Genomic DNA, 11,539 nt, shown 5'->3' with positions numbered 1-11,539 from the left:
CCTCTTCGACCTGTTTGTTTCCTCTCCACCTATCCTCTCCTCTATCCATCTTCTATCCGCCTCCCACTCTCTCCCTATTTATTTCAGAACCCCCTTCCCTGATGAAGGGTCTAGGCCCGAAATGTCAGCATCTCTGCTCCTATGATGCTGCTTTCACCTATTCATTCAGCTTACCTTTAAGTACATTTGTGATTCACCTCAACTACTTCAGTGGCAGCAAGTTTTCACATTTTCACTATAAGATACTTCTCCTGAATTTCCGACTGGATTTATCAATGACATGCATAGCCACTCACTTTGGCCTCCCCAACTGGAAATATACATGCTAAATCTACCCTCTGGAAGTCTTAACTTTTTAAGATTTGATTTAGTTTACCTTTCAGCATTTTTTTTAAAAAAATAAAGCTCTACCCCAATACTCTTATAACACAAACCATGCAGACCACATGGTAGCCAAGTTATCGACAGGAAGTTCTCACAAATGTCTGTTTTAGCAAAGAGGATTGAAGGGAAAGAGATGGACTTCCCACCACACACACAATGACCACAACAGCCTTCTCTACTCCTGCTCTTCCCTCTAATATCCTGCCCATAACTAATCATGCACCATCTTAAGCAGGACCTCCCATACTACTGACCTCCACCACCTAGAAAGACAAATACAAAGACAATGTCACAGTAGGTGCTGTAAGAAACTATAAACAAGTCACATCCTAACTTGGAAATTTAGTATAGCTCCTTCATTGTTGCTGGGTCAAAACACACACCCTCACGGTTCTATGGATATATTTACATCAATAAACGCTGGCCTTATCCAGAGAAGGAATCATCAATATTATCCAGATACATCTTTTCGTTTCTCTAACTATACCTATTTTCAGTTTACACCATTATCACATTTTGTCATCTTCTGCTACTCCCCTACAATCTCAGAGCTAGACATATGTACATTATAAATTTGAAAAGAAACATTTTCAGCGTTATGGAGGAGGAGGAAGTAGGACAACACTGGACAGCCCTTTCAAAGAACCAACATAGATAGAAGGGTAAATGCAGTACGAAATTAGGCAACTAATTCAATTGTTATTCACAATAGATCAGAAAGGGAGATGAAAGGAAATCTCTCACTCTCAATTAGCAGTGAAGGTTAACTCCCTGTTTCTGAAAAGGTCCCAGTGGATTATAAATTGCAAGAAAGGAAGACGACAAAACTCAAGGCCACAGGCCAGTTAACACAGCATAAGAAATTGGGAAAATGCAGAAATCCATCATTAAGGAAGTAATAATGGAACATCAAGAAAATCACAAAGTCAACGTTGGGATATTATGTTTGACAATTTTATTAGCGTTCTTGAGAATGTAACAAGCATGGTAGAAAAAGGGAAACTAGTTGAGGCAGAATATTTGGATTTCCAAAAGGTATTTAATAAAGTGGCACATAAAAGATTGGACTTCACATTTTGAGCAGATTTACTAGCATGGGTACAGAGATTGGCAAATTAACAGGAAACAGAGGGTCATTTTCAACATGGCTGACTGACTAATGGAGTGTCACAAGGATCTGTGCTGGGGTCTCAATTATTTATGATCTATATTAAGTGACTTGGATGAAGGGAGTGAATGTACTGTAGCCAAATTTCTTGATGTCACAAAGATAGGTTAGAAAGCAAACGATGAAGAGAACACAATGTCTCTAAAAGTATACTGATAGATTAAGTGAGTGGGCAAATATTTGGCAACAATTTTGCGAAACATGAGCTGATCTAATTTGCTGGAAAGAAGGGAAAAGCAGAATTTTGCAGAAGTCTATGGCACAGAGGGATCTTTCAAATGGATCAATAAAGTTACAGCATGTAATTAAAAAGGGAAATTGAATGTTGGTCTTTTTTCTAAGAGTAACTGAGTATTAAAATGGGGAGAACTTGCCATTACTGTATATGACTGTACTCACAATTACTTAAAGAAGGGTATACTTCAAATGGATTCAGTTCAAAGAGACTTGTCTCAGCTGATTCCTGGGAAGTAGGAGCTGTTCTACGAGGAAAGGTTAGGCCAATACTCATTGGGGTTTAGAAGAGCAAGGAGTGAACTTATTCAAATAGGAAAGATTCCATTGGGCTTGACAGGGTAGTGGAGAGATAACAAGGTGTAGAGCTGGATGAACACAGCAGGCCAAGCAGCATCATAGGAGCAGGAAGGCTGACGTTTCGGGCCTAGACCCTTCATCAGATGCTTCCCCTCATGCAGCAGTTTACAATCAAGGGCAAAGTTTAAAAATATAGGGTCTTCCATTTAAGAGAGATGAGGAGGAATTTCATCTTAGACAGTTGTTGCTGTTTAGGATTCTCTATCCCAGAGGGCTACGGAGTCAGGGTCATCGAATTTATTCAAGATTGAGCCAAACAGATTTTTCCTCAACAAGGGGGTCAACAGATATGGGGTCAGGCAGCAAGGTGGAGTTAAAGCTATAATCAGCTTAACCTTTGATCTAACTGAATAGTGGACCAGGCTCAAGCGGCTGAATTCTGCTCCAAATTATGATCATACTCAAAACTCTGTAGGGGCTTGGCTGCAACTTCACCGCACATCATGAATATTATGCTGCTCTGTGCAGTCACTGAACACCAGTTGGAAATCCTGAACAAAGGAGTACAATGCAAAAGAAAGAGCTAGATGGTTCAGAATGAAAATCAGGAAGCACTTTTACACAAAAGGTAGCAAAAGTAACCCTACTAAATGTCAAAAGGAAGATGGTTAGATTTCAATGCTCAGAAAATGACCCTGAGCTTCCAGTTGCCTGCCATTAAAACACCATGATCCCTAGTATACATGGGCCTGCTGCAGTTCTCCAGCGAGGCTCGCTGTTCTTCCAACTTGCGCTATGTCATTTTCTGCTGGGGAACCCTGCAGCCTTCAGGACTCAATGTCAACAATTTTTCATCTGAACACCTTTCATGACTTGTACCCACCCCCACACCCTTGGCCCGGTCATGACACGGGCTGCTTTCAGCATAGCCAACCCATTTTCATCTACTTACAGTCCCTATTATTAGCTTTTCTTGCTCCCTAGCTCACTGTTATTCATTCCTTTTGTCTCCATGACTGTCGTTCTCTCTCTTGCTAGGCTCCATCTCCCTCTATCTGCATACCGCCACCAACCCACTTTTCTTCAACACATATACCACATTTTACTAACTGCTAACAGGTCTAAAGAGGGGTCAATGAACTCAAAACATTAACTCTGCTTTCTCTCCATAGATGATGCCAGACAGGTTTCTCTAGCCATTTCTTTTTATGTTTTAGATTTCTAGCAGCTGTAGTTCTTTGTTTTATTAATTTGATTATACTCTCTTTTGTTCAGGATGGTCCATGACTAGCACGTGTGGTGCAAATGTTACTTACATTTTCAGAAATTCATTATGCACATTTATCAAAAGATAAGCAGTATAAATACACATTTGCCAGGATCAAGTGAACAGTGGAGTACGATTGAGCTCTATTCTAAAGAGCTAATTAAAGGTTATAACTTGCACCTATTTTCAAATATATCTATTAGCATTTATTTACAAAGTTAGACAACTATAAGTAAACACCTCCAAACCCCCGAACCAGTTTAAAGGTGTATTTATTTAAAGGGGCACAGGTGAATGTCCAGCTAATGCCCACCATTTGCAAAGCATACTAAGCAAAAGTAATATTCAAATATTACTGTTTCCAATACAAAATAAACCACGAATGTACCGAGACTCACATTTCTTCATGGTAAGGTAAATACTGCCAGAGGTTCGGCATTTTTGGAAAAGGCGAGTCAGCTCAGTCAGAAACTACAGAAAGAAAGATGTGTACACTGTCAGAGCATCAGAACTAACAAGAGAAAGTTTAACCTTACCCCCACAGCCTGACTGCTCCCCACCGCCCGCTGCACCAGTATTGCTCCACCACAGTGCTCCAATGAATTACACCAACTCCCCCCTCAACCCCATAACCATCTCCATCCCAGCGTTAGTCCCCCTCCACACCTCCTCATTCACCCACCTTTCCACCCTTGTTGCCTTGGCATCACCTCACATCCCCCTGCTCCCTCCCAGGGCTACCCTATTCCCACTCAATCAAATCCCCTACTCATCTCCCACTGCCCAAGTCTTGCCAGTCCCTACAGTGGCACAAGTGCCCCACTCCAACCCTCACAGGCCCAGTATTTCAGACAAACCCACACCCCACACCCCCCCCCCCCCCCCCCCCCCCCCCCATTGCCCCCACACTTTCCAATGTTGCAGTATCACCTTACACACACCCCTCCACTGGCATTTTGCCCTCACTGTTTCCGCAGACTCCAATCTCCATTGAAAAAGTGCTCGTGCACATGCCCCTTGCCCGCATTACCAGACCCTAGACCCTCGACCCTCAGCCCCTCACCGAATCACTCTCCAGAAGCACCATCTCCAACACACGTTCAGCCTCGTCACCGGAAGTCACGCTGCCACCGGAACTGCGTCACCCACCGACGGAGCCAGGCCAGACCAGACCAGACCCGACCCCGGCCCCGGCCCCGGCCCGTGTTTTTCTTGGTGCACGTTTAATGGTTGGTTTCTAGGGCCCGGCCGCGCACCTCTCCATCCCCTGCGGCTTCATGGTAATTTTTGACATCAGTGTGCCAGAGTCAATCCAGCAACTTTCTTTAACTTTTAAAAGTCGGTGCCCTTATCATTAGAGATGGTTTAGACTTAAGAGTGTTTATTATTTGGAATAGTAGAGGGGTAAGGGCTTATAGTGTTTGGTGGAACTGGTTAAAAGTGTTTATAACCAGTTTAAGCTAGGGGTTAGACAATGTTGAAAGTAAATTTTCCAACAACTCTACAACTGTGAATCCACTATTCGCAGATGATACTATACCTGAATTTTGAATTTGAATGATTTATTGTATTTTACACTGTATAATACAATAAAATTCAGTGATATTCCTGACTCTGCTCCAGTGGTAGAATCCACTGGCCAAGGAATCATCAGTAATAGGAGGGATAAAGGAAGAAATAATGTCATCTTATCAGAAGGGCACGGCAATGATCATGAGGGATTTTAATTTACATATAAACTAAAAAGAACGTCAGATGGGAAAACATAACCTAAATGTGTTCATACAATGCTTTTGTGATAGTGTCATGGAACAACATGTTCTGGAGCAAGCCAGAGAACAGGCTATACTAGACTTTTATTGTGTAATCAGATAGAAATAATTGTCAATTTCATGTTAGGTGTGCCCTTAAGTAGCAGTGATCATTGACATAATTGAATTTTAATTTCAATTTGAGGGAATGAGAAGTGTGTTCAATACTAATATTAAATTCTAAATGAGGGCAACTTTAAGGACGTGGAAACACAGCTGGCTAAAATGACTTTGCAAGTTAGGTTAAATATTGGTTCATTAGAGATGCAGTGGCAAATATTTAAGAGGATATTTCAGAATACACACAATAGATTCATTCCAAAGAGTAAGAAAACATCCAAGTGTTGGATTCACCATCAGTGGTTACCTAGAAATGTTAAAGAAAGCAGCAAACTTTAAAGAGAAGACAAATAGTTGGGCAAAGTAAGTACCAGGTCAGAAGGTTGGACAGATATAAAAACAGAAAATGTTGAGCCAGAAATAAATAAGGAGAGAAAAAAGTGAGTGTAAGAGAAAGCTAGCCAGAAATATAGAATCGTAGAAGGAGGCCATTCAGCCCATTGAGTCCACACTGACCTTCCAATGAGCATCCCACCCAAACCCATCCCCTACCCTATCCCTGTCATCTTGCATTTCCCATAAATAATCCACCTAGCCTGCACGTCCCTGGACCCGATGTGCAATTTCCATGGCCAGACCACCTAACCTGCCCACCTTTGGACTGTGGGAGGAAATCAGACAACCTGAGGGAAACCCATGCGCAGTTTTGACAAATACATAAGGATACCGAAGCTGCAATAAATCAGGAAGTGGAAGGCCAGAGAGGAAGTCAGAAAAATGACAATCACTGGTAAAGTGGTACCGAGAAATTGTTGAAGCTGTGGGTTGACGTGTCCAGGACCTCATGGACAATACGTTAGAGTCTTCAAAGAAGTAGCAAGTGAGATAGTTAATGCACTCATTAGGACCTGGAAATTCGATGGACTGAAAATGATCTTCAAGGTAACATTTTAAAAACAAGTGTTGTCTTTAACAGGCATTGTTGGAAGCACTTAACAACACCTATCTGGGTGTGGTGCAGTAAGGGTTGTTAGCAACTACCAGACTTGGCATGAGTCAGCTCCCTCAGGAGAAGAAAAAGGCAAATGAAAGAACAAAAACAAGATTCCCAGTGTGCACATCATGAACTTTAGTAACCTTTCAGTCTAAATTTGCGCAGTAGTTTGCCTTGAGTTGCTTGATCCTATTAAACCATGAAGTAGAATAGGCTGCTCTGGCTTTCATTGCAATGGAGTTAGTAATGTATGAGTCGGTTCCGTAAAGGTATGAGAGTGAGTGGGCAAAGATTTTGCAAATGGAATTGTAATGTGGTCCATTTTGGCAGGAAATGAAGGATGTTGTATAAGTGGTGAGAGATGGCAGAGTTTGTTATGCAGGTACAGCAAATAATTAGAAAAGCTAATTGCATGCTATCCTTTATTCTGACAGCAATTGAATACAAAAGTAGGGAGGTATACAAGGCACTGGTGATAATGCATCTGGAGTACAGTGTACAGTATTGGTCATCTTATTTAAGGAAGGATGTAAGTGCATTAGAAGCAGTTCAGCAAAGGTTTACCAGACTATTACCTGGAATGGGCTTCTGAGGAATATTTGAACAGGATAGACTTGTATCTACAGAAATAGGGTAAGCGGAGATCTGATTGAAACGTGTCAGATCCTAAGGGGTCTTGATGTGGAAAATGCAGAAAGGATGTTTCCTTTGGTGGGAGATTTTAGAAATAGAGGCCGCTGGTTTAAAAATAAGGGGTTCCCCATTTAAGACGCAGCTGAGGAGAATTTTTTTCTTTGGGGATCTTTGGGATTCTCCTCCTCAAAATGTGGTGGAGGCAGAGTTTTTAAATATTTTTCAAGCAGAGGAAGATGAAGCGAGGAAGAGAAGGGTTGTCGGGGGTAGGTAGGAATGTAGGGTACTCAGAAATATCCTGATCTTATTGAATGGTGGAGCAGGCTTGAGAAGCAAAGTGGCCTACTCCTGATCCTAATTGGTATACTGACATGATCATTGTAACTAACACTGTACTGTTCACTGTAAACAGGAAATATTTAAAACATACTTGCTGACATGGAATTCTGACTAAATAGCAAGGATTGCTCTCTTGGAACAAGAGGATTAAGAGGAGATTTGGGGAAGTTCCAAAGCCACTGAGGGGTTTTAACAGAGGAGATTGGGAGAGGCTGTTTCCATCCAGAGAAAGCTTGTTAATAAGAGGGTAACGATGGTTATCATTCCTTCCCTGAGTGTCATTCCTCCTCTAGCTGAAGCCTGGTGAGCAGGGACGCAGTCTCTGAATGAAGAGCAAATCACTTCGGACTGAGATGAGAGGAAGAATTTCTTCACTTAGTGGGTGGTGAATCTTTGGAATTCTCTGGCTCAGAGGACGGTAGAGGCTCAGCCATGATTTTCAAGAGTGAGATTGAAAGATATTAAAAATATTAAGGGACATGGCCTAATGCAGTAAAATGGTGCTGAAGTAGAAGCTCAGCCATGCTCTCATTGGATGACAGAGTGAGCTGGAAGAGCTCAATGTTGTTTTGTTCTTGCATGAAGAGGATATGGATTTAAGGTGATTGACAAAGAAAGCAGGAAAGATGAGAAGAAGATACAGGGGTGCTGTAGCAAATCATCCTTAGATAACATGTTCCAAACCCATGAATTCTTCCACCTTGAAGGACAAGGGCAGCAAATGTATGGGAACATCACAATCTGTGAGTTCCCCTTCAAGCCACACGCCATCCTGACTTGGGAGTATATCACCGTACCTTCCCTGTCGCTGACTCAAAGAACTGAAACTCTGTTTGATCCAAAGACCCGAAATTCTCCACCAGCACGGTGGATGTATCTACACCCCAAGGGCTACAGTGGTTCAAAAAGGTGGCTTACCGTCACCATCTCAGGGGCTATCAGAGATGAACAATAAATGCTAGTCTAGTCAGCAACACCATGAATGGATAAGTAAAAAGTTATGGTCCCAAGTGCACTTATGGGAAAGGTGCTGACAGCAGATTCAACTGCTCCTCAGAATCCCTACAGTGTGGAAGCAGGTCATTCAGCCCATTGAATCTGCACCGACCCTCCAAAGAGCGACCCAACCCGAACCCCCACCCTATCCCTGTAACCCTGCATTTCCCATGGCTAATCCACCTAACTCGCACATTCCTGGACACTATGGGTAATTTAGCATGGCCAATGCACCGAGCCTACACATCCTTTGGACTGTAGGAGGAAACCCACACAGACAGTCGCCTGAGGGCGGAATCAAACCCGGGTCCCTGGCGCTGTGAGTCAGCAAAACTAAGCACTGAGTCACCGTGCCACCCCCCCCCCCACCCAAGGCTCCGTGACTGAATGGAATTTCGATAAATGATGGGGAGAAAGGGCTCTGCGGAAGGAGCAGGTGAACAGTCTGAGGGCCGTGCCAGCATCACACAACAATCTTTAAGAGGCAGCCAACCAATACCTTCTCAAGAGCAATTAGAGAATGGTCATCATTCCTGGTGTGGCCAATGATACTCATCAAATGAGTGAATCAATGAATGAATGGACAGATTTAGGTAGCTCCTTCATAGAGTAGGTGCAGGCATCATGGGCTGAATGGCCTCCTGTGAATTAGTGAGTCTGGATCAACCCATCACAAACTGCATTCTAGACGGAGAGAGTCATAACATTGTTTCCTTGCCCATCTCGTCATTCCATTTAAATCTGTGTTTCTCCCAGTGACGGGGACAAAATAACCTTTAAGCTGATTTTAAATATTTATGGCTCTCATGTTATCAAGATTGTGTCAGGGCAAGACCGTCAACGTCTGCCTGACTCCATCAGCGCTGTAGGAAGAAGGTCAATAACCTCTCCGCTCAGCTAGGATGATCTTCTCTCCCGTGCCTCACCCTCACTCCATCTCTGCTACTGCGCCCAGCAACCATCAAGGCTCCGTGCTCCACCACTCTTGCTATTGCATGCCGTGTCTTCTCTCAGTTGCTGTCACACTCGCCAACGCCCAACTCATTAATCCTGCATCCCCTCTGCACTGCCTCCTTTGCTCCCTCGGGACACCTCATTACCTTTCCCTCACCCGCACCAACAGTAATAGCTCTGCCAGCCACCTCCCTTAATACCTCCCTTTCCCTCACTCCAGGAGAAAGCAGCCCACAACACTGTAGAAAGAGTGACGTTCAGTGAAGGCCTGACATTTGGCTCCTCAGCTCTTTGGAGGGGAAGATCCTGACTGCGTCCCACCCAAGGCAGCCAACTGACTGTGCCTGGACTGGAATCAGAGGTTGTATTGGGACCCTCAAGCTGACGGACTGAGGACTGTTGACAACTATTACAGGCTTCCTGATTTTGTGCCTGTGCTAAGCCACAAGGCAGTACAGAAGTACTTTGACAAAAGCAGAAGTTGCTGGGAAAAGATCAGCAGACCTGGCAGCATCTGTGAAGGAAAAAAAATCAGAGTTCATGTTTCGGGTCCGGTGACCCTTCCTCAGTTCTCACCGGACCCGAAACGTTAACTCTGTTTTTAACTTCACAGATGCTTCCAGACCTGCTGAGCTTTTTCCAGCGACTTCTGTTTTTGTTCCTGATTTACAGCATCTGAAGTTCTTTTGGTTTTTATTCAGAAGTACAGTGAACCTGGTAGTTCCGGTTGAGGGGATGAAGCACAAACCAAGGCAGAGTTACAATACTATTCCAGGCAATGGGAAGAAAACTAGGCCCTTTTGCCTTTGAGCCATCTCTACCATTCAGTGAAAGCTGATCTTCTGTCTCAATACTATCCTTATATTATTTAATCGACTTACTGTTCACAAACCATCTCCGTCATGAATATACTCCATATCTGAGAAACTTGGGGATTGAAAGCTCTTCCGGTGAAGAAATTTCTCCTCATCTCAATCCAAAATGGCTGACCCCTTATTTCTGAGACCGTGTCTCCTGGTTCTGTGTTCTCGAGTCACGGGAATCATCGCCCAGATCTGTTTGACCTGTTGTGAATTTTGTATATTTCAATGAGATCATTCTCCTACCCTGGGGGGAATCTGGGCTGAGAGTATTTAACTCTGCTCAGAGGATAATCCTTCCATTCCAGGAGCCAGTCAACTGAACCTTTGTTGCATTTTCCTTCAGAGCATGATCAGCCCTTTTCTTTGATAAGGAGGTCAGAACTGTATATCATCCTCCACGTGTGACCTCACATTCCTATTGGAATTGCAATAAGATTTACAGTCGTAGAAATATACCGCATGGAAACAGACCCTTTGGTCCAACTTGTCCATGCCAACCAGACACCTTAAATTATTCTAGTCCCACTTGCCAACATTTTCCCCATATCCCTCTAAACCCTTCCTATTCATGTACCCATCCAGATGCCTTTTAAATATTGTCATTGTACGAACCTCCACCAATTCTTCTGGCAGCTTATTCCATACACGCACCACCCTCTGCATGAAAAAGTTGCCCTTTAGGTTCCTTTTATATCTTTTCCCTCTCAACTTAAACCTATGCCCTCTAGTTTTGGACTTCTTACCCTGGGAAAAAGAGCTTGGTTATTCACCATGCCTCTGTGATTTTAAAAACATCTATAAGGTCACCCCTTAGCATCTGACGCTCCAGGGAAAAAATTCCCCAGCCTATTCAGCCTCTCCCTACTGTTTAAACCCTCCAACCCCAGCAACATGTTTGTAATTTTTTTCTGAATCCTTTCAAGTTTTACGACATTTTTCCTATAGCAGGGAGACCAGAATTGAACACAATATTCCAAAAGTAGCCTAACCAATGTCCTACACAGCCACAACATGACCTCCCAACTCCTATAATCAATGCACTGACCAATAAAGGCAAGCATACCAAATGCCTTCTTCACTACCCGTCTCCCTGTAACTCCACTTCAAGGATCTATGAACCTGCACCCCCAGGTCTCTTTGTTCGGAGACACTCCCCAGGACCCTACCATCAAGTATATAAATCCTGCCCTGATTTGCCTGACCAAAATGCAACACCTCTCATTTATCTACATTAAACTCCATCTGCCACTCTTCGGCCCAATGGCCCATCTGACCAAGGTCCCGTTGTACTCTGAGATAACCTTCTTCATTTCTACTCCAATCCCTTCATTAATAAAAGTTAACATATCATTGACTTTCCTAATTGTGTGCAGTCGCTGGATGTTACTTTTCTGTTCCTTATGTATGACACCCATGTTCCTATGTCCTACTGAATACAAAGATAACCCAGTATCCCGTTGTTGAAAAATTATTCAGCTTTTCTATTTTATCCAAGCAGGGGACCTTTTGTTTCCCTGCATTATATTCCTTCCTCCA

General features: G+C 43.2%; 1 protein-coding gene across 1 annotated transcript in view; it reads right to left on the bottom strand.

Annotated features, from left to right (window-relative positions):
• Positions 1-4,544, bottom strand: part of srp14 (signal recognition particle 14) — an 11,327-nt gene extending 6,783 nt beyond the window's left edge. The window contains exons 1-2 of the mRNA XM_020510309.2: positions 4,417-4,544; positions 3,752-3,824 (exon numbers count right to left, since the gene is read on the bottom strand). Of these exons, the coding sequence (XP_020365898.1) occupies positions 3,752-3,824; positions 4,417-4,440 (97 nt within the window). The 5' untranslated portion in view covers positions 4,441-4,544. The remainder of the gene's footprint in view (positions 1-3,751; positions 3,825-4,416) is intronic.
• Positions 4,545-11,539: the final 6,995 nt, after the last annotated feature.

This window comes from Rhincodon typus, chromosome 8 (assembly GCF_021869965.1).
Source record: "Rhincodon typus isolate 14 chromosome 8, sRhiTyp1.1, whole genome shotgun sequence".
NCBI lineage: Eukaryota > Metazoa > Chordata > Chondrichthyes > Orectolobiformes > Rhincodontidae > Rhincodon > Rhincodon typus.
Note: the sequence above shows the minus strand (reverse complement) of the source record. Positions and strands in the feature narration are given on the sequence as shown.